The 26983-nt window shown below is 40.9% G+C and overlaps 2 protein-coding genes across 4 annotated transcripts in view; one reads left to right on the top strand and one right to left on the bottom strand.

The window, feature by feature from the left end:
* On the bottom strand, window positions 1-26983 carry sar1b (secretion associated, Ras related GTPase 1B). 3 transcript variants are annotated; one of them, XM_073067127.1, is made up of 7 exons: window positions 26829-26983; window positions 14612-14699; window positions 7809-7928; window positions 6346-6411; window positions 6150-6253; window positions 3250-3381; window positions 1-579 (listed from the first exon to the last, which is right to left on the bottom strand). In XM_073067127.1, the coding sequence occupies exons 2-7, from the start codon at window positions 14679-14681 to the stop codon at window positions 463-465; spliced, it is 609 nt and encodes a 202-aa protein (XP_072923228.1). In that variant the 5' UTR covers window positions 14682-14699; window positions 26829-26983; the 3' UTR covers window positions 1-462. The 3 variants fall into 3 exon arrangements, with proteins under 3 accessions (XP_072923228.1, XP_072923227.1, XP_072923229.1); XM_073067126.1 differs by lacking the exon at window positions 26829-26983 and adding an exon at window positions 24532-24687; XM_073067128.1 differs by lacking the exon at window positions 26829-26983 and adding an exon at window positions 24262-24281.
* LOC140739145 (protein transport protein Sec24A-like) overlaps window positions 26295-26983 on the top strand; it is a 69510-nt gene continuing 68821 nt past the window's right edge. Inside the window, exon 1 of the mRNA XM_073067125.1 lies at window positions 26295-26583. Coding sequence (XP_072923226.1) covers window positions 26517-26583 — 67 coding nt within the window. The 5' untranslated portion in view covers window positions 26295-26516. The remainder of the gene's footprint in view (window positions 26584-26983) is intronic.

Here is a 26983-nt window from a genome sequence, read left to right as displayed (position 1 = left end):
GATGGTTACACGTTCTAAATTTATTGAACCGAACAATTTCAAAAATAGTACATAAAAAATTTTACATGATCATTAAATACCGCTCACATGTAGGTTGCTTTCCTGTTAAAAAGTGCATTCAAGAGGCTATTTTTGTGTAAGTACACACTCTTTCCAAAACTGTACAGAAAGATGGTTTGGTTAATGTAATAAATCAAATAAGGAAACAAGTATATTATCTACTGAAATTAGAGTGTTACCATATTGTAACTTCAAACATACAAATTGTTTAAGAACATTTCTTGGAGGCTTTGTACATACAGATGATTTTTTTTAAGCACAGCCAATGTTATTGTTATTCTTCTAGAAAAACATCAAACTTTTATAACCAAACATATACCCAGAAAATGTCTATTAGGTTCAAGTTGTTGTATGGTGGTAGATGAGTCTTCGGTCTTTGACTGTTTTTCTCAAAAATCAGCTTCAGTCTATGTACTGGGCTAGCCAACGGAAACCTTCTCCATAACCTTGCCTCTTTAGGACACTGCACATGAAGACTTCTAGTGGTCGTGCATTAAGCTCCTTCATGGAAATATTTCCCTGTTGGACCAGATACGCACAGGAGAGAAAAACATCTGATTAATTTTGAAAACATTCACATTTTGTAGCTGTGGCAAAGCAATAAATTTCATGACATGTGCCGGTAATATTAAACCTGATTCTGATTCCAATTTCCACTAATGCAGTCCCAGTTGCTTTGACGAGAAAATGCCTAAACTAAACAAACTCACAAACTCTACATAGTTATGTTGCTTCTTTTATCTGTCCATCCACTGTCTTAAAAAAAACTACGTATATACACATACACCCACCCACCCAAAGTCCAGTGCGGATGCCATTACACCACTGATCAGCTAACTTGAATTTATAGCAAAGCAAAAATGTACCAATATACTTCATGGAATCATTAGGAGACAAAAGATACTGTCAAGACAAAATGTTAAGTTTCAAGGGACTTAAAAAAGATAAAACTTTCAATAGCTTATGAAAATAATAATTCAGTGAACTCTGGCAGCTAAAAGGATGATTCCAAATGGAGGGATGGACAAAAACAAAATGTCTAAATTGGTACAATGTTCTCAGGCACCTATAAGGCTGCAGAATATAACAGAGATTACAAGCATTTAAACAAATGGAAAAAAAACTGAGATCAATTGTGTTGCTGGCCCATGCAGGGCAGCAAGAACACTATTGGATGGATGAAGCAGAATATCAAGAGAGTATCTGGTATAAAAATCCATTAAAAATTTGTCAAAATAACTTTAAAAAGATAGTAAACAAAATACTGAAAAGAGAAGGTCCAAGAAATCAGACAGCAACAAAGAAAACTTTATGCTTTTTGTCCATCCAATTAATTGGCCAAATTATAACAGGGAGTACAAAAGACATGTTATACAAAACACATACCACATCTGACTGCCACATTTTCGATGTTATAATAGGAAGCCATTTAGTTTAGAATTGGTAATTATCCATAGAGATTCACTAAAATAAACAACAGCATCAAAGCTTTAATACTAGCAGAATCCTCAAATGAGGTGCTTTGAATTGAATTACAGGATACATCTTCAAAAGATACAAAAGGAAAGCCTTTCCTATTTGAGTTTTCACTACCATAACATTCTTTAGCAGTACTGGTCACGTCACTCCAGCCCACGAGATGTGTTTTCAACCACCTCTATACCATAGTTCAAACCTGACTTCCACTGTTTCCCAATGCCAAGATGCTTAAAATCTACTCATCCCTAATTTTGTTCAACATCCATTTTCATTTTCGCGTTTTTTTTTAAAAATCCAACGAATACCTTTCATTTATTGGTTCAATGCAAATACAGATTATTTACACTGGAGGTGCAAACACAAGCAGAGAAAGACCTTCACCCTATCCTTGTTATATACATCTTCAGACAATGCAGATTCACAGTTATGCGAGGATCTTATTTCTACCAACGTCTCCTTATATGCGTTCAAAACTTACAGTTATGCGAGGAGCACCGCTTTCCCGCCAATACAAGTCAGGTGCGCACGCCTCACAGTTTCACTGCCACCAGTCTCGCATTGGTTTTGGCATGGTGTGGATGTGCGATCTTGCGCTCTTAAACTTTTGTTGGTTTTACCTATGGTGCAGTGATTTTGTGCTTGAAATATTTAACTATGCCTCCTAAGCATCCGATGTCATGCCCTGGCCCATCACCCAAGTGGCAGAGAACCATTTTAACACTTGAAAAAAAGTTGGAAATTATAAACAGCACGGCATCAGGAGAAGGTAACACAGCTCTGGGATGCTACTGCTGGGAACAGAATCTTGCCTTTAAAGTTCTTTTGTTGCTTGACAATGCGCCAGCCCATCCTAAACATTTGGACAGCATTCATCCTAACATATCAATGCGTTTCCTGCCACCTAACACAACATCGCTGATTCAACCACTCGACCAAAGTGTGATGCATATTCAAGGCGTATTTTTTTATATGGCGAACTATCTCTCAGATGCAGCAAGCAACAGACAATTTTGAAAATCCAGCAAGTTTACCAATGGTGAGGGAATGATGGAAGTCGGAAGTTTAGAACGGAGTCAGCATTTTAGTTGCTCTCTGCTGTCAACCCTTCTTCCCTGCAAGCAAATTTATGCTGAAAAACAAAATGCTGCCAAGCAAACAACCCTCACCACTTTCTTCAAACCGGTGTCATCTCCTGCTGCCAGCAGTTCTAAGAGTTCTGAGAGTCTTCCTTCACCCCTTGCTGTGCTTGATATGATCCTGACGACCACAACCATCCATGCACCTTATCCATGTAAAGCAGCCCGACACCACAACCACCACTCACCTCCCGGAGCAAACACACCTGCCACTGTTGGTGAGTACTGTACACCCTAGAATGTTAATTTTCTATGATTGATTACATTGAATATTACCTTAAGTTGATGAAATATAATACGAATGTTGCCTTGTGGTACAGCTTTTGTGTCGTATTGATATGAAAATGTGAATAAGTTACAGATAAAACATACTTAGGAAGCCCTCTGGAATGCATCTCTATCTTCTCCATTTAAATAATTATTCACATTATGCGCCGGCTGTGAGGAATGTATCCCCCGCATATAACGAGAATAGGGTGTACTTTCATGATTGGATTTGAGTGGACTTAGTTCAAAAATTGAGAATAGTATTAATTCAAAAGTTTATTTACCCATTTGTAAGTATGAAGCTTACCTTTCCCGTTGTCTGTCCGTACAGTCCGAATAGCTCTCTGAACTTTTCTTCACTGATTGCCTCAGGTCGGTCAATCTTGTTACCAAGGATGAGAATAGGCACATTTCCAACAGTTTCATCTGTCATTAGTGCCTATAAAGAACAGAAAGACAAGTTATTAACAGGATTTATCCTGCATCACCTACACAGACATAGTGAGGTGTGCATAAAATCATATATTTCTCTTAATACAATTATTTACTCTTATTTGTAAATTCTACCTCAAAGTTCATAAATGATTGGCCATTAAATTTCCATTAGAAACATGTCAAAGCTCTAGATTATATTTTAATAATTTTAGTAAGGGTGGGAATGTTGTGTCAAATAAGATCATCAGCATGTTGTGCCAAATCTGTTACAAATCTAACACCCTTTATCACTGATTTCTGGTCAAATCTCTAAAAGCTACTCAAACTCCCATATCAAAACCTTTCTGTCTGCTAGATGTGCTAATCAGCATTTAATTCTGCTTTAAACTTCAAGATTGTGAGCTAGAGTAAATTTAATTGGAGATGCTTAGCAGTTGGAAATAATTGGGAACCATCATCCATAACTCAAAAGCCCAGTATCTGAAGAGCCTTCTCTACTGCCATCTGTACTATGAATTTTGGTCTATAAGATTTACATATTCAAACTAAACTGCTCCTCTATTCTAACCTGTTGCTTATTCCCACTGTACCTACTTTTGATCTTTAAAAAATATTATGCTCAATACATTTTAGTTAAGTCTTCACTGCACGCTTTGACTGATCCTTGGTTTTAAATACTGATGTGCTGGATGAGGATCAGATCATTTCTAGTTAAGGGTTAACACTTAATTTAGACACTTTTTATTATGCAACATCACCAATATCCCCCTTTGAACTCTGCCAATTATAAACTGTGATTTTGCACACCCAGTAATGGATGACCAGAAACTTTCTCTGATTAAAAACTACAAACTTCCTCCATGTAAATATTGGACATTTGAAGCCTCTCCATATTCGTCCCAGCCTCTGACCTCCTCCCACTTTCTGACAAGATGAAAGTGAACCAGAACAATTTAAATTAAGATATAATATCTGGATGATCATTTCCATGACTGCATACATCCACAGTCAATATGCCTCAGTTCATCTGCTGCTGAAACCCTGATTGCTACCTTTAACTGTGGACTTGAGGATTCTGCCCACTCTTTGTTGATGGTGCTCCTTCAACGAGTGCAAGTCTCTAACTCACCAGCCTGTAGGATCTGTAAAATGGTGTTCTCCAAGAATGGTGAAATCAGCTGTGGAAGCTTTAGAATATAGTAAGTCGTAACATAATATTGTGCCTAAAGATCCACGGCTGTTTGATTGTCTGCCATATACCTGGGATGTAGCCATATGTCTGATGTACATTGGCTCTTGTTCAGAAATCTCAACATTAAAGTTTTCACCACTACTTTCAACTCTCTCTCCATGCCTCGGCTGATTTCCATTTGTAGTCTCCTACAGTACTTTGAGATGCTCATGTTCTTCGATCCTGATTTCTTCCTCTCTCTGAAAATTAACTAGTCCACCACTGGGTGCCATGCCTGCAAAACCAAGGCTCAAACTGTAGAAGTTTTTCTTTAAGCTGCTTCCATTCTGTCTACACGAAGGGTCTTGACCCAAATGCTAACTGTCCATTTCCCGCCATAGATGCTGCCTGACCCGTTGAGTTCCTCCAAAGCTTTTTGTATTTCTCCCCATCCCTAGTTTTTTCTCTTACAACATGACAGCAAGATACTTGAGCTACTACTCTAATATCATCCTGGAATGCACACAGACCTAATGCTTGAGAATCCATAGTAAGAGGTACAGAAAGGGGTTTCTGCGGCAACAGGCGAGATTTAAGGATGGTGTGTTGCCTCCCTGGTGCTAGGATCCAGGATATCACGGACCGATTACAGGGAATCCTCAAGGGTGAGGGTGAACAGCCGGAAGTGGTAGTGCATGTCGGCACAAATGACATCGGGAAGAAGAGGAAGGACATTCTGCAGCGGGACTTCAGAGAACTCAGAAGAAGGCTGAAAAGCAGGACTTCCAGGGGTGGTTATCTCTGATTTGCTTCCAGCTCCTCGTGCTGGAGAGGGCAGGAACAGGGAGATAATGGATCTGAATGTGTGGCTGAGGAACTGGTGCAGGAAGCAAGGAAGTTATGACAGGAAGCAAGGTCCTTCTGCAGCTGTACAAGGCCCTGGTGAGACCCCACCTGGAGTATTGTGTGCAGTTTTGGTCTCCAAATTTGAGGAAGGACATTCTTGCTATTGAGGGAGTGCAGCGTAGGTTCACAAGGTTAATTCCCGGAATGGCGAGTCTGTCATATGTTGAAAGACTGGAGCAACTGGGCTTGTATACACTGGAATTTAGAAGGATGAGAAAGGATCTGATTGAAACATATAAGATTATTAAGGGATTGGACACGCTGGAGGCAGGAAGCATGTTCCCGCTGATGGGTGAGTCCAGAACTAGAGGCCACAGTTTAAGAATAAGGGGTAGGCCATTTAGAACAGAGATGTGGAAAAACATTTTCACCCAGAGAGTGGTGGATATGTGGAATGCTCTGCCCCAGAAGGCAGTGGAGGCCAAGTCTCTGGATACATTCAAGAGAGAGTTAGATAGAGCTCTTATAGATAGCGGGGTCAAGGGATATGGGGAGAGGGCAGGAACGGGGTACTAATTGTGGATGATCAGCCATGATCAGACTGAATGGCGGTGCTGGCTAGAAGGGCCGAATGGCCTGCTCCTGCACCTACTGTCTATTGTCTATTGCTCCTGCAATACGCATTGACTTATTTTACTCTCTTGTTGCTACTGTAACTTTTTATACAGATAGATGTTCTAAACTAATTTGCTTACATCAAGCTCTGCTTTAGATTCTGCTAGACGTTCGAAGTCTGCACAGTCAACCAGGAAGACAATGGCATTGATAGCAGGGAGGTAGTTTTTCCAGACTCTGCGGGCTTTGAAACAATAAGGAAAAAAAAATTAGTACACCATACAATTTGCAATGGCTTTTTGGTTTTGCCAGTAAGAATTACAAATAGATCTCTACCTTGTGCATGGCCACCCAGATCAAAAGTAGTAAAAGTCATCCCAGCAATTGTCAGCTCTTCCGAGGCTAGGGTAGAAGCAAAGCAGTGATTATTTTTCTGGAAATGTTCTAGAGCAGATTGAAAAGGAACACAATTAAATTTAGCAATAGTGCACATTCTACTTAAAACATGAGTAACTGTACATTGACGTACAAAATCGAAGTAATTATGATTTCACATACTGAGTATGCCATTTAGTAGTATTTTAAAGAGCCATATTCTGTGCAGAAATGCTGCAAAAAGATACACTATCATATTTCTTGTTCTTGATATTTTCTATGTCTAAGTTGTATACATAGGGACACATTACAATGCTATAGCATAGGAGACCATCTGGCTTCTTTCTAGATCAACAAGTTTATTCTTCGCTCTTTCACCACAGCCCAGTAAACTATCCTTTCAATTGCCTGTTCACTTCTTTCTCAAGACACAAATCCAGATCCTTACCATGCTCTGAATAGTTCGGCATACCCAGGATACTTTATTAACCACTCTTTCAACATGCCCTTTCACCTTCAAATAATTATACATGTGTACAGCTTGATCTTGCAAACCTATTAGAACCAAGTCATTCAATCTGTATGATCTCTCCTTACTCTGATACCAAAGTGCTTTCAGTTTTCTATATTAAATTTCATCTCCTACGTCTGCAAATTGAACTTGCCTATTACTATGCTCCTCCTTGTTTAGTATACTTTTAAGATGAGTCATCTACAAACTTGGAAACATTACCCTGAATACTCATGCCTAAGTCATTAATAGCCCAAAAAAATGTACACCTCATATTGCTCTGGAGAAAACCACTGCCCATCCTCCAGACTGAAAAATAACACTCACCACTATACATTTTGACTTTATGTTAAATTTCTACCCTTGCTGCTAGTGACACTTTAATTCTATGGTTCTCAGTTCTGCTAATCATCCTTAATAAAATGCATATTATTTCCTTGAATTCTCTCATCAATTATCTCTATTCCTTCATCAAACAATACAATTGGATTACTCAAAATCATAAAGCTTTTTTTATGTGTAAATGCCATTCCTTTATCATAAGGCATCTCCTGGTATGATTTTACACTCCTTTCTGCTCAGAGGGATTATGTTTACTATTTTGTCATCCTCTGGCACTAGTCCTTTATCGAAAGAGGACTGGAAGAATATTCAGGACTGGAAGAAAATTCTTCTAAATCTTTGCTTCCACTTCCCAAAGAAGTCAGGATCATGCCAACCCGAACTAGTGACATTTACTTAAGTACAGGCACATTATTCTAGAATCCCCTTATTATCTATTGCCTCCCCTTTTATTAATGGTGTGGCACATCCCCCTATGAGAGAAAGGCACTTAAATGGCGTAATATAAATGAAAGAATTTATTACAATTATCCTCTGAGTAAAGTGAAATCTTGGTGAATAAGCAACTTACTTGGATGTAGCGTTGGCACATGCTGTGCCAATCTATCATCTTTGAGCATGTGCAACAGTGTAGTCTTCCCAGCATTATCCAGTCCTAGAAATACTAATTTCCCTGATTTCTTGTAGAGCCCTACAAGAAGAACACAAGTCCTCAACATATAAAATATATGCTGGGAGTGAAAAATGCAGTAACACATCTCTCTTTCAAACACTCATTTCAAGTTAATGTAAAACAAAATCTTGGATGAATATAGAACCAAGTGACTCAGTTTGACAGGGCCTTTAGCACAAATTACTGAATTACTTGATTATTCGTAAGCATATAAAATGTTATTCTAGAATGTGCCACAACAGATACTTTACACTTTTCACCAAACAGCCTAATGTAAAACAAATGTCCAGTGGCATGTTTTACTTCGTCATGTTAGCTTTTTTTTGTGAATAGTGCTAACCTTACACATTGAGTTTGGAACAGGAGACTAATTTGGAGATCAGGGTTTCTGATTTGGCAAGAATAATAGGTAAACAACTATAAGTGCACTGAACTTGAGGTGGTGTCAAAAAATTTGAAATTACAGTTATAGTATAGATGACATTAGATAACAAGTTAATTGAGAACATTTTATTTTAAATGTAGAGACTCAAACTCAAAACATGTTTCTAACAGTTACATAACAACACAGGATTCCATCAACTTTACCTCTATACATCTGCTTGTACAATCATACATCTGATTGCCTATCATTCTTCCTTGTTACAATCTCATTAATTTTGACTGGACTGTTCAGAGGATGTAATTAGGTAAATTGGACTTTATTCCTAGTCCTCCACAAATGGGGAGCTTTCTTATGTCACCCTAACTAGAGCAGAAAAATGTTTGCTGGAGGAACTCAGTGAGTCAGACAGCTTCCGTGGAGGGAAATGAACCATCAATGTTTCAAGTCGAGAGCTGATGCAATGCTGTGTCCAGATGAAGGGCCTCAACTCAAAACATCAAGCAGTCCAGATCAAGGATTTTGATTCTAATCGTTGACAGCCAATTTCCCTCCATCGTTTATTGACCTGCTGATTGCCTCCAGCAGTTTTTTTAAAATCCAAATTTATGTTACAGCTATACAAAACCTTAGTTAGACCCCATTTGGAGTACTGCGTTCAGTTCTGGTCACCTCATTACAGGAAGGATGTGGATACTATAGAGAGAGTGCAGAGGAGATTTACAAGGATGTTGCCTAGATTGGAGAATATGCCTTGAGAATAGGTTGAATGAACTTGGCTGTTGCTCCCTAGAGTGATGAAGGATGAGAGGTGACCTGAAAGAGATGTATAAGATGATGAGAGGCATTGATCGTGTCAAGTCAAGCCAAGTCAAGTTTATTGTCATTTCGACCATAAACTGCTGGTACAGTACACAGTAAAAACGAAACAACGTTCCTCCAGGACCCTGGTGTTACATGAAACAACACAAAACTATACTAGACTATGTGAGACAGCACAAGGCTACACTAGACTACATAAAACACCATAAAAACTGCACTAGACTACAGACCTGCACAGGATTACATAAAGTGTACAAAACAGTGCAGGGCAGTACAATAATTAATAAACAAGACAATAGGCATAGCAGAGGACAAATTACAATATAATAATAAATGATGTAGATGTCAGTCTAGACTGAGTATTGATGAGTCTGATGGCTTAGGGGAAGAAACTGTTGCATAGTCTGGTCGTGAGAGCCCGAATGCTTCGATACCTTTTGCCAGTTGGCAGGAGGGAGATGAGTTTGTGTGAGGGGTCCTTCACAATACTGTTAGCTTTGCGGGTGTAGCGTGTGGTATAAATGTCTGTAATAGCAGGAAGAGAGACCTCGATGATCTTCTCAGCTGACCTCACTAACCGCTGCGGGGTCTTGCGATCCAAGACGGTGCAATTCCCGAACCAGGCAGTGATGCAGCTGCTCAGGATGCTCTCAATACAATCCCGGTAAAATGTGATGAGGATGGGGAATGGGAGATGGACTTTTCTCAGCCTTCACAGAAAGTAAGAGACGCTGCTGGGCTTTCTTGGCTATGGAGCTGGTGTTGAGGGACCAGGTGAGATTCTCCTCCAGATGAACACCAAGAAATTTGGTGCTCTTAATGATCTCAACGGAGGAGCCGTCAATGTTCAGCGGAGAGTGGTTGCTCCGTGCTCTCCTGAAGTCAACAACCATCTTTTGTTTTGTTCACATTCAGAGACAGGTTGTTGGCTCTGCACCAGTCTGTTAGCCGCTGCACCTCCTCTCTGTATGCTGACTTGTCATTCTGACTGATGAGACCCACCACGGTTGTGTCATCGGTCAACTTGATGATGTGGTTCGAGCTGTGTATTGCTGCAGTTGGGGGTCAGCAGAGTGAACAGCAGTGGACTGAGCACACAGCCCTGGGGAGCTCCCATGCTCAGTGTGATGATGTTGGAGATGCTGCTCCCGATCCGGACTGACTGAGGTCTCCCAGTCAGGAAGGCTAGGATCCAGTTGCAGAGGGAGGTGTTCAGGCCCGGCAGTTTCAGCTTTCCAATCAGGTGCTGAGGAATGATTGTGTTGAATGCTGAACTGAAGTCTATGAACAGCTTTCGAATGCATGTGTCTTTTTTGTCCAGGTGGGTGAGGGTGATGGCTATGGTGCTGTCTGTTGAGCAGTTGGGACGATACACAAACTACAGGGGGTCCAGTGAGGGGGGCAGCAGGGTTTTTATGTGCCTCATGACAAGCCTCCCGAAACACTTCATGATGATGGATGTGAGAGCGATGGGATGGTAGTCATTGAGGCAGGACACTGAAGACTTCTTCGGCACAGAGGCAATGCTGGCGGCCTTGAAGCATGTTGGAACGACGGCGCTGCTCAGGGAGATCTTGAAAATGTCAGTGAGAACATCTGCCAGCTGATCCGCACATCCTCTGAGCACTCTGCCAGGAATGTTGTCTGGTCCAGCAGCCTTCCATGGGTTGACCCTGCATAGAGTTTTCTTCACATTAGCCACGGTAAGCCACCTGGTCATTGGGAGGAGTGGTCTTCCTCGCCATGTCATTTTCCGCCTTGAAACGAGCGTAGAAGTTGCTCAACGCATCTGGGAGGGAGGCATCACCAGCACAGGCAGGTGATGCTGTCCTGTAGTTGGTGATGTCCTGAATGCCCTTCCACGTACACCGCGTGTTGCCGCAGTGGCTGTGGATTCGCTGGGCACGCTTTGCCTCTCTGATGGCCCAGGACAGTTTGGCCCTCGCTGTTCTTAGGGCTGCTTGTTGCCTGCTCTGAAGGCGGAGTCACGGGTCCTCAGCAGCGCACGCACCTCCGCTGTCATCCATGGCTTCTGGTTAGAGCATGTAGTGATGGTCTTGGACACAGTGACATCATTGATGCACTTGCTGATGTAGCTATTCACTGATGCTGTGTACTCCTCTTAGTTGGTAGAGTTGCCATTGGTTGCAGCCTCCCTGAACATGTGCCAGTCAGTGTGCTCAAAGCAGTCTTGAAGAGCAGAGATGGTTCCTACTGGCCAGGTTTTCACCTGCTTCAGAACTGGTCTGGAGCATCTGACGAGCGGTCTGTATGCTGAGATTAGCATAACAGAGATGTGGTCTGAGTAACCGAGGTGGGTGCGGGGCTCCACCTGGTACACGTCGGGGATGTTTGTATAAACAAGGTCCAATGCATTCTCCAGATAGCCAGAGGCTTTTTCCCAGGGCTGAAATGGTTAATACGAGGGGGCTTAGTTTTAAGATGTTTGTAAGTAGGTACAGGGACAGACAGAGGTAAGTTTTTCATGAAAGAATGACGGGTGCGTGGAATGCACTGCCAGTGATGACGGTAGCTGCAGATACCATAGGGTCTTTTAAGAGACTCTTTGATAGGTACATGGAGCTTAGAAAGATAGAGGGCTATGCAGTAGAGAAATTCTAGGCAGCTTCTAGAGTAGTTTATATCGTTGGCACAAGATTATGGGCCGAAGGGCCTGTAATGTGCTGTAGATTACTATATTCTATGTTCAAATTCTAGCAATGGCAGTCTTGTGTCTGACTACACATGGATTTGTGATGTGGGTGCTTTAAGAAGCACAAGCTACGATGAGCCAAACAGATTTTTCACATGCTTTCCCATAATAATTGTGTACATCTATTTTCCAAGCAGTGTTTCACTGAAGATCTGTCTCAAGAGTACGTAATCTTCATGTTTAAATTTAAAGCCTAAAATTTTGTTGCTTTCTCTATAAGCAGACTTCAGAGAAATTATGAAATGCTTAGCAGCACTATTTTAATTTCAAATATAATTTGTAAGTAAATCTTTCCATGAGCTTTAAAGCTAAGGATATCACCTAACAATGGAGAGCAGAGATAACACTTGGTGCATAAACAGTGGAAAAATAATTATAAATATGTAATATACAATACTGTGCAAAAGTTTTAGGCACATATATATATAGCTAGGATGCCCAAGACTTTTGCACAGTACTATATTTGTCAACGTGGAGCACCGAGGGAGGAGTATGGGACCAGTGCAGAGAAGGAGAGCCGGGGCGGGAAGTGGCAAGGGTGCACACACCCAACCCTGAGACACCAGGCAAGGTCACTTGATTCCAAACAATTGGTTTATTGATCATTACAGAATGTCTCTCTGGTGCTTCCTGCTCCTTTCCCCATTTCCCAACCATGATTCCCTACTCCCTGCCCCCCTTCCCACTCTCAGTCCACAATAGAGACCCATATCAGAATAAAGATTATCAATCACATACATCATGAAAATTGTATTTTTTGCATCAACAGCAGTGCATTGCAAAATATAAATTTACTACAGTGCCGTACAAAAGCAGTGGGCCCCCTAGCTATATATATGTGTGCCCAAGACTCTTACACAGTAGATTCTCCTTTATACTGTACATCTAGATTTCTCATGCAGTATAAAAGAGCTGAACATAAAGCAATTTCATAACATTTTTTCAAAAGTGTAGCTTTGAATTTGGCACACCAGGTTACTTTATTTATGTTTATACATGAGCACAGTAGGCCGATTAGCAGCAAAGCCCTCTTGGAAGATTTTACAATGCAATGGTGAGCACAGTCAGTCATTTGATTTATTTGTGCTGTTTTTTTACACTACTGTTTAGCCTTAAATAATAGAATTACAGTGTAGAGCACTGTTATTTAAAGAGACCAAGGTAAGGAAGTGACATAGTTTGTCAATGTTTTTTAGGGGTTTATATGTAGAGTACCTGAGTGTATTGTATGGTAAAGTTTTGAATCAGTGCCCTTACAACTCACTGAACACAAAAATAGCTAGTCTTGGAACAGCTTCATTGTCAGATTGTCATACAATTCCATCTAATTCATTAATCCCCCTCAGAGAGTGAAATCTGCCATCTTTAGCCAGTTTGATCCATGTACAACTCCAAACTCCGTGTAACTGATGTTAACCGTGTCTTCAGTTCAGAGTAAATAGGGATGCACAATAAATGAGGGTATTACCAGTGATGTCCACTCCACAGTAAACACCCTACGCTTTAGGAATTAATATCTGGTACGGCATGACATTGTTCAAAAATGTATACAACTTTCATTTGCTTTCAACTCTTCAAGTACTTTCAAAATGAATCAGGTTTCAAATACTAATCTTCCATGGAATGCCCTATAAAAAATAGTCCTATCAGGGTCATTGCACTAAATAAACACATTGGGGGAAAAAATCATTTAATAAATCAATTAAATTATCAGCATTATTTGAAAACAAATATAATAAATGCAGGAAGGACAAAAACTGGAAGCTTTTTGTCTACTAAGATAAAATATACCAGCTCCCAAAGTTCACTGCAACTCTACCAGGGAAGCAAGCACTTCCATATGCTTATTAATAAAATGTGACGTGCTACTACTTATAATAATGTAGTATGATGCTTTATAAATAGCTGATCTTCCATGGTGTTATATCACCCACAGTATGAGATACTGTTTGCAACTGTTTATAACAGCTTTTAAAATAACAAAAAATATTAGGACTGATTAGGAAACAAATCATATTTTCATATCCCTACATACAGAACTAGAATAATAGGACCTTATTTTCTCTAGCTACATTGGTTCAGAAATTAGCAGCTCTTACCTCCATATTCTGTTTTCTTTGTTTCTGGAGTGTGTTGGTAAAGGCACATCAATGCCCAACATTGCATAAATACAATATTCTAAATGTTGACTGATCTAGCTGTGATACTTTCATGGGTAGCAATGAACATTGTGCAAAAATACTCAGCTTTCAGAAATATTTAAAATATTCAATTGACACTGCAAAGTCAACAGGGAATATTTCTATCTCCATATATATTCAGATATTTTTGACTGTCGCAATAAGGTCAGTTAGTCTGAGAGTCTAGAGATCCCTGGAATAACAATTAGCAATATTTCTACATGTGAATTGGTTGAATGACCAAAGAAAATTATTCCACATTAAGAACATTATAATTGGACAAAACAGATCCAATCGGATATGAAAATGCTGTAAGTAATTAACAGATCAGACAGCTCCTCTGGAGAGTAAAACAGTGTTGATGGTTCAGCTTGACCTGCTGAGTCTGCTGCAATTTCATATTTTGTGACATTCAAAATGAGACTTTTAAAGACCAACAGAACAGTGAACTTGGCAATTCTGGGAACATATCCTTTGAAATGGCAGGGAGAACAGAGAAAAACAAAAGGTATAAATGGCCACATGTCAAACGATAACAATTTAAAATGTAAATTATACACAATGATTATATTCCTAATTGTGAACGAACCATAGGAAATCTTACCTAGAAACTGAAGTGCACTACAAAAACTATTAGTGAAACCACTATAAATCCATTCAAAAAAGGAGCTCATATCCGGGTCTTACGAAATCTGAAAATCAAAAAGAAATGCAATAGTGATTTAGAGAGCATAATGGTATAATAATGAACGTTGCGGCAGGGAATCAAACAATATTCCAGATTTTGAAAATGTTTGTTTTCAAACTAGAGTATTTAAAATGTTTGTTCTAAAACAGGAAAAAGCATTTTCTTAGAGATGTTTTGCTCAGATATGTGTGTTTTCATCCATGTATATATGCTAGAATCATTCCTATTTCTAGTTAATTACAACCATTGACCGCGTGTGCTGAATACCCGTTTTCTATTTTGTATACTTTCTTCAACATTTCCTTAATGTTGTCATGTAGATATTAAGCTCCATATTGCTTAGTTCATTAAAAATACTGGAAAAGGCATGTGGCCAATCAAACTCCTCTATTCCAACATACCAGAGTACTGATTGTCATTTACACTTTTAAATCATTCCTGAAAACCTGAATGTATTCATCTTTAAGTTCAATCTCAGAATGAACAGCTGTCAGTAGATACATTCCAGCTAACAATGAGCAAAACCAATGGAGATGTACGGTTTGAGACTTCGACAAGGCAGCTGAGACGGGGTAATGCACGGTTCCAGACTGTGTGTCAGTTTAGTTTGGACCACCAGGAACAATTAGAATAAAACTTGCCTAGAAATTAATCAGGAACATCAGAAATGGACTTGGGAATGGGGATTTGAGAATGGGCAATATGTTCAAGGACTTTAGAAAAAAGGGAATTTTGGACATGGCAGTGGTTTTCAGAAAATAAGAGTTAGGAAAAGCTTTTTAAAGATGCTAATGGAAACTCTGGAACAGATCAGTACCAAAAGAGAGAGAACCACTCAGTCTATAATAAACTCTCTCCACTAACCCAGCTACATGAAGCATGGGTTCATGAGGAAGAGGCTATTACAGCTAGGATAACTTCAAAGAGAATATTAAGATACAGCAAGCCCAGGGGGGCAGAATCAGAAATGAATCTGGAGAAGCATCAGAAACTGTGTCTACTCGATTTAGTATTCCCATTATAACCCAAGTTTGGTTTTCAGTCCTCATCTGGAATCCTGATAGCTACTTTGACACAGGAATGCTTGAGTCACATTGTCCTAATCCCAGTCAATAAAAGTCACGGGATTGATTCTCCCACCTTGGTACTGAGGGAGCTCCGCTGCACTGTGGGAGGGGCAGAACTATTGATCAGAATCACCATTCACATATTCTTTCTCTTACTCTTAATGCAGTGGTGATTTCTGAATATGGCTTGTTTGGTCCAATTATGACAACTGGTTATTTTTTATTGCTTTTCCAAAATGTCACTGCCTTTTTCTAGCCTCATGATGGGAGTTTGGCATTGTGCTGCCATTCTAGCTCAGGTAACAGGGATAGGTAGATAAATCTGAACTTCTAATGTGTATTGCTTTGTATCCTTTAGCAAAGTAAAAGTAGATACGCTGACATACACTCTTGAAACTCTGTTCTGAGAACACTGACAGAAGAAGATGAAAAGATGCTCTTAAAGCCTCTTCAAAAAAGTCCAATATCCCCAATGAATCGGTCTACTCAAGGTGGAGAAGGATGGCACTGAGAGAGTTGAGCCATGTGTTGGGTGCAGGGAGACACTCAGCAGCACTGTTTGGAAGGAGTACAGCAACTCAAACTACCTGCCATGATTGTGAAGAACCTCCTGCCTTTTCTGTAGAAGGTGGTGGTATTTTTACATTTTGCATCAGTCACCTCAGAATGCAGAGAACTGGAATGGAAGCAAGCCAAATCAATCCCAAACAGCCACCTAATAAAAATCTGTGTACCCAAATGTACATAAAGATTATGAATTAAAATTACATTTAACGCCCAAGGGTTGGTCTCTAGTGCTTATCCCATTTGAGATTTGATACCACCAGACTGTTAATTCACAACTAGACCCTTGCGTACACAGCAACAATGTGACAAAATGCTTTGGCTTATAAAAACTTCTACCGAGTATCTCAATAAGCAAGATCTTAATATCATGTGAACCTGGATTGGTTAGACCAGAAAGAACATCACAATGAATTGATCTCCAAGGGAAGAGGTGCCCCCAAGCTGTGTGAAACAGGTTAACGTCTCCTCCCCAATACTAGTTTGTGATCCTTCAGAAGGGGTGTGGAGATGTTGGGCAAATATAGCACTGAATCCAGTAGCGAAGGCTGCCATAAACTCAGCCAGAGAGACAGAATATTGTAATGTCTGCACAGCATCAGCTTCTACACATTATTGTAATAGAATGTGAAAAATGTTCATGTAGGTAAAGATCGGTGTGGGAAGTTCAGATTCAAATTTATTTATCTGTATATTGAAACATAGTGAAATGCACTGTTCGCCTTAGCAACCAACACACCAAAGGATGTGGGGGCAGCCTGCACGTGTTGCCACACATTCTGGTGTAAGCACAGAATGCCCACGATGCTCAGCAGAACAACATAAAACACAACAAGTGACAAAGTGATATTAGTAAAACAAGCCCTGTTCTACCTTCCCAATGCACATTCAGTCCTCTAACCCTAGGAGACCACCTCCAGTGGTCTCGCAGAGTCACAGACAAATAACACTTATGAATTAGCCCTCACGTACATTAGGATCTAATTAACTTTAAACATTAACAAATACTGTACAACTGCAAATTTGTTGATACTTCCAATCTTGCTAGTTCCACTTTTGAAGAAAGCTACACAACAATATTTTTATTCCATCATCATTTAGCTGGTCAGAATTGATAACAGGTAAAGCTGGTAACTTTTCTATTATGATAAGCTCCTGCACAAATTAAATCCTGCATTACATTAGTAACTCAACTGATTTTGTATTTATATCTGGCATTCTCGATTTAATTAAGCAAACAGCACATGTTGTGAGACTTCTAAATAAACAGACTTTCTGGGAGGGTGCCAAACTCTGATACAGTGACAGCCACCAATATAATTAACATGCTCACCATCTCCTAATAAATGTGTAGTAGTGCTATCTTGAGTCATGTAAAATGTAAAGATGTCAATCTTTTGGATAATTACATATGCCAACCATAATCATGGGCAAAGCACATAACCAATCTTAATCACAGCTGCTATTTAAAGTGGCTCTAGCTTCTGATCAAGCACATCTTATCAAGAAAGTAAAAGTTTTGAAATGTAGTCTCGACTACAACAACCAGTTGATCTATAAAACACCAAAGTTCCCTCTTTGGCCTTACATGATTGATACCCGATAAAATCTCACACATTGGAAACCAACTTTCACATCTTCAGTTTTTGAAGAGAAGTCAACTAATTCGCAGAAAATCAAAGAACAGAGAACAGACAATGATGAATGCCAGTAGGCAACTCAGTTATACAATTCCAGAATGGAAGTTGGATATGCATGATCAATTTTCATTGAAAGAGCTCGCTAGTTGATCTGATTTTCAGAAACCCACTCAAACTTCCAGGATCAATGGGATCAAATTTACTACTGCATCAAATGACATGGATGTCTACTACAGTACACGAAATAACTAAGACCAAAGACCAACACAGAAATTGTAGGTGACTGTTTGCTTGTGATGAAAATCCATAATAAAGACAAACTGAGGATGTACTTTTCAATTCAGCTTTAAATTTCAGCACAGGCCAAGTTGAACTTATTCCTCACACGCCAAAAGTAAATGTCATTGGGAATGTGATCAAAAATACATAACATCAAGTATTCTTGAAAAACTAGAACAAAAGTAGCTCTTTCGAATGTGATCTGACCCTGTGCATAGAAATCCGCTACCATACTAAAACTACAGCTCCCCCCATCTCCTGCTTTTTGTTTGCTGAATCAATGATGGCTGCCAGTGGAAGATTTTCATGTAATTTCTGCTATTTCAGCAAAATAATTGCTCTTCTAAGGATGGAATAAAAGAGGTCACAACCCCATAGCGATTTGCCAAAATACAGTACTTCAACTAATATTCAATAAAATTAACTTGCTATTTCATCACAACGAATAATGTAACAAAGCATCGAAACTTTAACTTCAACTACAATTCCAGCAAACAATCTGGACCCAAATACCTGCCAGTCGAGTACACTGTGAAGCACATGAATGCTCCCTTTTTCAGTTCCCACTCAGAAAGCACCTTGACTTTACTTGGCACAAGAGTGGTCAAGGTAAGAATTCACCCAGTTGGGAGGAACACGCAAGATGTCACATCTTCAAAGGTATTACTTCTATAAAAGGGCTAAGCCAAATCCACCAATGTTGTGGTTGAAGTTGGAAAACAGTACAAACTTGATGAGTCTCCTTCCTTTGTAAATTTTCTCACCTGTTTAAGGATGGTTACACAGGCACAACATCAGTGTCTCACCAAATTGCTATTATTCAAGAGTGAGCTAGTTCTCCAAGTTGACCAATCAAAAAATAACTTTACCATAAAAACAAGCAACTTCAGAGATATCCTTTGTAGATCTCCTTGACCAATTACTGAATCTGTCTGTACTTCCCTCCTCAAAACTAATATGCGTGCATGTAACTAAATTGTTTTGGGTAGAAGCACAACTCATATCTTGCCCCATGATTTTTATGTTAATACCTGATCATTACCTTCTCATTATTAATCGCTGGGCTGCAAAATTAGAGTTAACTTTGTAGAACCCGCAACAGTCAGCACTACCTTAATCCAATTCTACTGCAATGCACAACTTCCTTACCTAAGGAAAAAAAAGCTCTTAACCTTACGGTGTGAAAAACTAATCACTGTAAAGCTGGACCATTGTCACAAGCGGATATGTGAACAGATTCCACTGGAAGGAGGCAAAGAGGCCTCAAAGAATGAGGTGCATAACCTTCTTACAGACACATTCTTGTGGCTTTCCTCATTGAATCCTACACTAGAATTTCATTCCTCAGCCTCACCAATTCTTCTAATTCTCTCTCATTAAAATCCACCTTTTAAATCATTCCTTTAGCCACCACTCCCAGAGCTTTTGCCAACACCTCAACATCCATTTTGTACTCCTATGAAACACCTTGGGATGTTTCTTGTGTTAAAGATGCAGAGTAAAGTTCAAGTTCATTTTCACCTGACTGCACATATATACAGACAGACGAAACAACAGTCCTCCGGACAACACATTGATCACACATAGTACATAGAATAGTTTGATTTGGTCAGGTTCAGTCTCTTGAAACAACAGTAAGGTCTTAACTGGAGTATTGTTATCACTTCTGGTCACCGCACTTTTTGAAGGACACAAAGATCACAGAGGGTGTGGAAGAGTTACTTGTTGCAGGGATGAGGAACCTTGGCTGCAAGGTTACACTAGAAAAGACTAGGTAATTTTGCTCAGAGCAAGGTAGACTGAAGGGAGATTTAATAAAAGTGTCTTCAAATTATAAGTTTAAACAGTATACATACAAATAAATAACTTTCCAAGAGTCCAGATACAGAGATTCAAAGCATTGGGCAAATAAGCCAGGGGAAAATCATGTTTATAAGACATAGGAGCAGAATTAGGCCATTTGGCCCATCGTCTGCTCCACCATTCAATCATGGCTGATCCTTTTTTCCCCTCCTCAGCCCCACTCCCTGCCTTCTTCTCGTAACCTTTGATGCAGTGTCCAATCAAAAACCTATCAAACTCTGCATTAAATACACCCAACGACCTGGCCTCCACAACTCCCTGTGGTAATAAATTCCACAAATAGTCCACCCTCTGGATGAAGGAATTTCTCCGCATCTGTATTTTAAATGGACACCCCTCTATCCTGAGGCTGTGCTCTCTTGTTCTTGACTCTTCCACCACAGGAAACATCCTTTCCACATCTACTCTGTCTAGGCTATTCAACATTTGAAAGATTTCAATGAGATTCACCCTCATTCTTCTAAATCCCAGTGTGTACAGACCCAGAGCTATCAAATGTTCCTCTTATGAAAACCCTTTCATTCCCAGAATCATCCTTGTGAACCTCCTCCGAACCCTTTCCAATACCAGCACACCTTTTCTTAGATGAGGAGCCCAAAACTGTTCACAATACTCAAGGTGAAGCCTTATCAGTGCCTTACAAAGCCTCAACATCACATCAATTCAAGACCTCTTGAAATGAAAGCTAACATTGTATTTGCCTTCCTTACCACCAACTCTACCTGGAAGTTTTAGGGTGTTCTGCCCAAGGACTCCCAAGTCCTTTTGCATCTCAGATTTTTGGATTTTCTTCCTGTTTATTCTCCCCATCTGCACATTTATTTCTACTATCAAAGTACATGACCATGCATTTTCCAACATTGTATTTCATTTGCCACTTTATACCCAATGAGTGGCTACAGTGTGGAATTTGCTTCACCAGGACTTGGAAGTGGCATTTTTGATAGGAACTGGAAGGATCATAGCTGAGAAATGGCGAGGGGGAAGGAGAAGGACTGAATTGGTTGCTCCTTAAGCAGTTGGCACAGAATGGCCTCCTTCTGTATTGTAAAGATTTTATGACTTCAAATAAATCTATTGAACAATTGACATTTGGGCCATCTTGGACAATGTCTCCCATCCACTCCATAATGTACTGGTTAGGCACAGGAGTACATTCAGCCAGAGACTCATTCCACCGAGATGCAACACTGAGCGTCATAGGAAGTCATTCCTGCCTGTGGCCATCAAACTTTATAACTCCTCCCTCAGAGTGTCAGACACCCTGAGCCAATAGGCAGGTCCTGGACTTATTTCCACTTGGCATAATTTACTTATTATTATTTATTTATGGTTTTATATTGCTATATTTCTACCTATTCTTGGTTGGTGCAACTGTAATGAAACCCAATTTCCCTTGGGATCATTAAAATATGTCTGTCTGTCTGGGCTCAAATATCATGACTAAACAAAATTTAACCATCTGAAAACCCATCACTGTGTCAAAACTGCATTATCTATATAAATAAATTAACCGCTATACTGTTAACATCGGTAGCTGAGCGAAGGGCGCTGAGTAGGCTACAGTCAATTATGGATAACTCTGAACATCCTCTACATAGCACCATCCAGAGACAGAGAAGCAGTTTCAGCGACAGGTTACTATCGATGCAATGCTCCTCAGACAGGATGAAGAGGTCAATACTCCCCAATGCCATTAGGCTTTACAATTCTACCGCCAGGACTTAAGAACTTTTTAAAAGCTATTATTAATGCTTTTTGAGATAGGGATTTAGATGCATATCATATTTTTTTACTGAGTTAAGTATTGTATGTAATTAGTTTTGCTACAACAAGTGTATGGGACATTGGAAAAAAGTTGAATTTCCCCATGGGGATGAATAAAGTATCTATCTATCTATCTAATTGAAATGATTGAGCAATGAGATTTTTATTACACAACTGAGAAGATATCTATTGCATTAAAGAAACCAAAGGTCAACAACACGCACTCATGACAGATCACACATGCCAGGTAAATTCCTGGATTGTGCACACTGACTTAATCTGATATACTTGAACAGGCAAAACACATCTTTGCCAAACAGTTTACTGTTCAACTGCTCGTTCTGAGATGTTAGTGTGACTTGAGATGTATCCCAAGGGAGATTCAATTACTTTGTTACTAAGAATTGGCTTCTGATGCAAGCACAGAGAATATTCTGACAAGATGCCATATATGAGCACAGAGTAGTTCTGAGGATGTATACCCACCCGTTCCTCACCTGCTTTCACATGTATACCCACCCGTTCCTCACCTGCTTTCACATGTATACCCACCCGTTCCTCACCTGCTTTCACATGTATACCCACCCGTTCCTCACCTGCTTTCACATGTATACCCACCCGTTCCTCACCTGCTTTCACATGTATACCCACCCGTTCCTCACCTGCTTTCACATGTATACCCACCCGTTCCTCACCTGCTTTCACATGTATACCCACCCGTTCCTCACCTGCTTTCACATGTATACCCACCCGTTCCTCACCTGCTTTCACATGTATACCCACCCGTTCCTCACCTGCTTTCACATGTATACCCACCCGTTCCTCACCTGCTTTCACATGTATACCCACCCGTTCCTCACCTGCTTTCACATGTATACCCACCCGTTCCTCACCTGCTTTCACATGTATACCCACCCGTTCCTCACCTGCTTTCACATGTATACCCATCCATTCCTCATCTTATTTCACATAATTTGATTCAAAACTTATTCTTGGCCTCTTTCACTTTGATCAAAAACAAACTCTCAGATTTGCTTATTAAATGTGCAAAACGAAGAATAAATGAATGCTCTGGGGTAGAGCTGTGTGAAAAACCAGGTAAACAAGCTTCCATAAACTGCTCCAGTTCATCTGTAAGCACGGGATTACAAATGGTTGCATGCACAGGTACCTTACAAAGTACCTTGGTGAGGCAGTCAAACTCAAAGAGCATCACAACCAACTACAAACTTACCCTCACTAAACAGACTGGCATCAATCACTGAATAACTACAAAAAAAACCAATTAATATTGAAAAAGCTATGAAGTTAACTGAAGGAAACAAGTCTGTAGGGCCTAGGAATTAAAACAAATTGGGATGAGCCAAGAACAAAATCACACCCTTGGAAAAAGGGCGTCCTTTTCTTTCAGGACATACTGACCATTTGATAGTGGTTCATTAACTCTGAAAAAGTACAAATACCCTCTTTTGTCTATGCCTCATTAATATGTCAACTGATGCCTTTCCCTGTGTGGCCAAAGGGGAAACAATACAATGCTGTTCATTCATCAAACTGTCTTTCAAAGACAGAGCAAAAAAAAACTTTCTGGAATGTATGTATCTGCATTCTTTTCGACCCTTATTCTACAATACAGTGACCCCACTGCATATAGCCTTGAAGATCTCTTGTTCGTTTACATCCACCTTTCAGTAAACCACAGTTGGCACCACCAGTCATTCCCAGAGTAAACTACTGTCATTAATTGAAGACAAAAGAGACCCAAGAAACTCAGCCACTGAAGCAACATCCGTGGAAGCAATACGTGTGAATGGCATTTCGCGTCAAGGCCCTGCCTCAGAATATTAATTATTGTTTAATAATAATTAATAATTCAGAATCGTGTGTCATTACCAGTCAAAATTCATTAGTCATGACACTGACTTAACTGCATCCTACTCTTGAAAACTCTATCAACAACCAAACTTAAAAGCTGAAAACAATTGTTTGAATTAGCTAAATTGGCAGCTTCAACGACAATGCAAACGAATACCAGATTATAATTTAAATACCATTTTCCTGTAGATTTTACTGCACCTGCACAAGAAGCATCACAGCTGATAGCACATTACTAAATTCTAGTAATCAAATGTAGTACCTGTTTTTCATATGTACTGGATCCCTGTCAGTATTCAAAGCAATTTGTAAAGAAGGACCAGAACACAATAGCAGCAACGTAAACCGGGCAGCAAACCCCGAGGGGCCACGCAGAGAATCTGGCAAAAATCTAGATTTTACTTTTCATATCTTTGACAACAGAAAGGACAACGTAAGACATATTATCGCAAAGAGTTGTGATGAGACTGCACTTTCCACGAAATGAGTAAAAATAATCGCGACTACAAACCTTTGTATTAAATTGTGAACGGGAGTTCTTCACAAAAGAAATTCCCGGCTCCTTCTACTTATTTGATTGTATAAAGCCCAGGGAACAGAGACGGAAGCCGGCGAACGGAGGGGGGGGGGGGGGGGGGAGGACAGGACAGACACAAAAGGCCGGGGGTCAAGGGCCCCGAAATGCCGGAGCGGTGGAGGCCCGGAGAAGCCGGCTCGGGAGGGCGGTGAAGGGAAAGGGCACACGCCTCCGCCGGGTAAGGCGAGGCTGGAATGAACTCACCTGGAGAGTGTCAATGGGAGGGAGCCGGGGCTCTGGGTCCGATGATCGGCTGTCTGAACTCGCCTAATGCCGCTCACAAACACCCCAGCGCCGTCAGAGCCACGACACAACAATGGCGACGGCTTCACTTCCGCTCCGTGCAACCCCGTAACAATTCCCACCCCGGTACTGTATGCCACGTCGCTCTCAGCTCGGCACAGTATGGAAGGGACAAGGCGATTACTCCCAGGCGAGACCCCACCACGAAAAAGAGTATATTGTCACAGATAATATACCAGCACAATAACTCAAAGCCGCAGACATCCGAATCACTACTATTGGGCGGCTTCAATGCTGAGATTTCAGTAAACTATGTGATTTCTTCGAATGAAAAATGCTTCTTAATCACAAATTTGTGCGGGTTGCATTCTGTAACGTGTCTAGAAACATGAACTTCACAAAAGAATACTTTGGAAAAACAGTTTTTGTGTTTTGGCAACGCGTATTGCATTATCTATTAAGCACCTAAGCGTGGAATCCATGGCAAGAATAACGAAAAAATACGAAATCAGCACAAATGCCAACATAAGGTACATAACCGTGGCATATTGCGAAAATGCATCTTTACGTTAAGGGATATTAGCATATTCCGAAAACCATTCAATAAAGAATTCTTTCAGCAGAGTTGGGCAGAGAAACCCTTATTGCCACTGATAGCCGCGTACCTCCAAACGTTTTTTTACCTTACAGTAATGACACTAATGAAAATTTGTTCTTAAAAATGCATATTATCAAATTAATTATTGGTAGATATCAGCTCATATGCCAAACTGGCCTGAGTTTTAACTGGATTTGATGGCATTTTATCGGGACTGTTACCAATAAAATCACAGATATGTCAAAAGCGGGAGCAGATCACTGTGCGGGATAGCTGCATTTGTAAATGAACTTTGCCCATCCTACATTTGATAATGTAAGTCTACCAATTCTGATAAGTGCCGTGGCGGAGCAGAACGGACGATTTCCGCCCCTATGTTTTATGGTGACATAGCAAAACCTAGCTTTGGTAAACTGGCTATAACGGTATTATGACATTAATATGACCAATTTGAAGCTCTGCGGATATTTAGAGTCATAAAAGTCATAGCGGTGTGAACGAACTCCATTTTAAGGTGGGAGACCACCGGACTAGACGTGCCGAGCATAGTATCTGATGAAGATCGCAGAGTTTGTCACCGAAACGTCGGTTAAAATCGATACCTGGACCTCGTTGGAAGTTTATTAGAAATAATATGAATTAAGAAATCTAAGAATTTAGGGTGAGATTCACAGTTAGTAGAATGCTAGCAAAATTTAATTGAATCAATTTACTATAAGATGAAATAAAGTGACTCATTCAATTTGCCCATTTTGGTCCTGAGTAACACGCGGGAGCAATGGTACGTGCCATCGGGTAGTCACAACTGGGATCTGCTGAACTGGATGTGCAGTTCCCTTGCGAGTTTGGGATTGGAAAGCTAATCTTCCGCAATCCGTGAATTCATTCCAGTGAAAGAGCTCGGTTAAACGTGTGCGTAGTCAAGGTAAACAAGAGCGGTACACTCTATTTGATCTGGTGCCGTGTTTCGTTTCCTTCACCACACTTTAGGGTGTTGCGCCGGAAATGCCACGTGTACTGACTGCGCTTGCGCGGGCGGTAGGCGGTGGAGTTTCGATCTGAGCCGGTGTTGATCCGATCGGAAGCTGGTGGGTGGTGCGCGTGCGCGGCCTCCGTCTTTTTTTTGGTTGGGGGGGGGGAAGAAGAGGGAGAGGAGGAACAGCGTCACAGTCGGGCGGCGCGCGGCCTTCCGAGGGCAGCGTCACGATCGGGTGGAGCGCGCGGGGCCTTCGGAAAGGAGCGTCACGCCGAGTGCCCGACCCGAGTCCGAATCGGCGGCTCCAGCGTCGCAGAGCAGCGGCCTGGGCCCTGAGAGCGCACCGGAGCTCCGGCGCTGCGTGGTGGAGGCATGTCGGGGGCTAGCGCCGGCTACAACAGCCCGCATCTCGCCAGGGCCGCGCGGCCTTGTCTGAACGGTGAGTGGCAGAGCAGCGGAAGGCATGGGCCTGTGGATCGAGTTGCCGGCCTAATCCCGGGTCCTCGATGGCGATCTGGGACTGCACCCCTCCGACTACTGGCCCGAGATCGATATTCGGTGCCCGCTGCGTTACTCTGTTTACGCCCGGCTCTCCGCCGACTCCTTCCGGGCACCGCACTTTGACCGATTTGCCTTCTCCCTCCCCACAGTCTCTGGGTTGGTTTTATTTCCCCCTCCCCATACCTTCTCTTGATCGATCTTGTCTCCCGATCGACGCCCGTCCCTCCCCAACAAGCGATCTCGGCACCTGCTTTCTCCCGGTCCTGTCAACGTGTCAGTACAGCTCGGTGACGTCCCGATACCCTACCCCTGGTAGGTTTGCAGCCTTTCGCAATCGT

Source organism: Hemitrygon akajei, chromosome 15 (genome assembly GCF_048418815.1).
Source record: "Hemitrygon akajei chromosome 15, sHemAka1.3, whole genome shotgun sequence".
In the NCBI taxonomy this organism is placed as follows: Eukaryota; Metazoa; Chordata; class Chondrichthyes; order Myliobatiformes; family Dasyatidae; genus Hemitrygon; species Hemitrygon akajei.
Note: the sequence above shows the minus strand (reverse complement) of the source record. Positions and strands in the feature narration are given on the sequence as shown.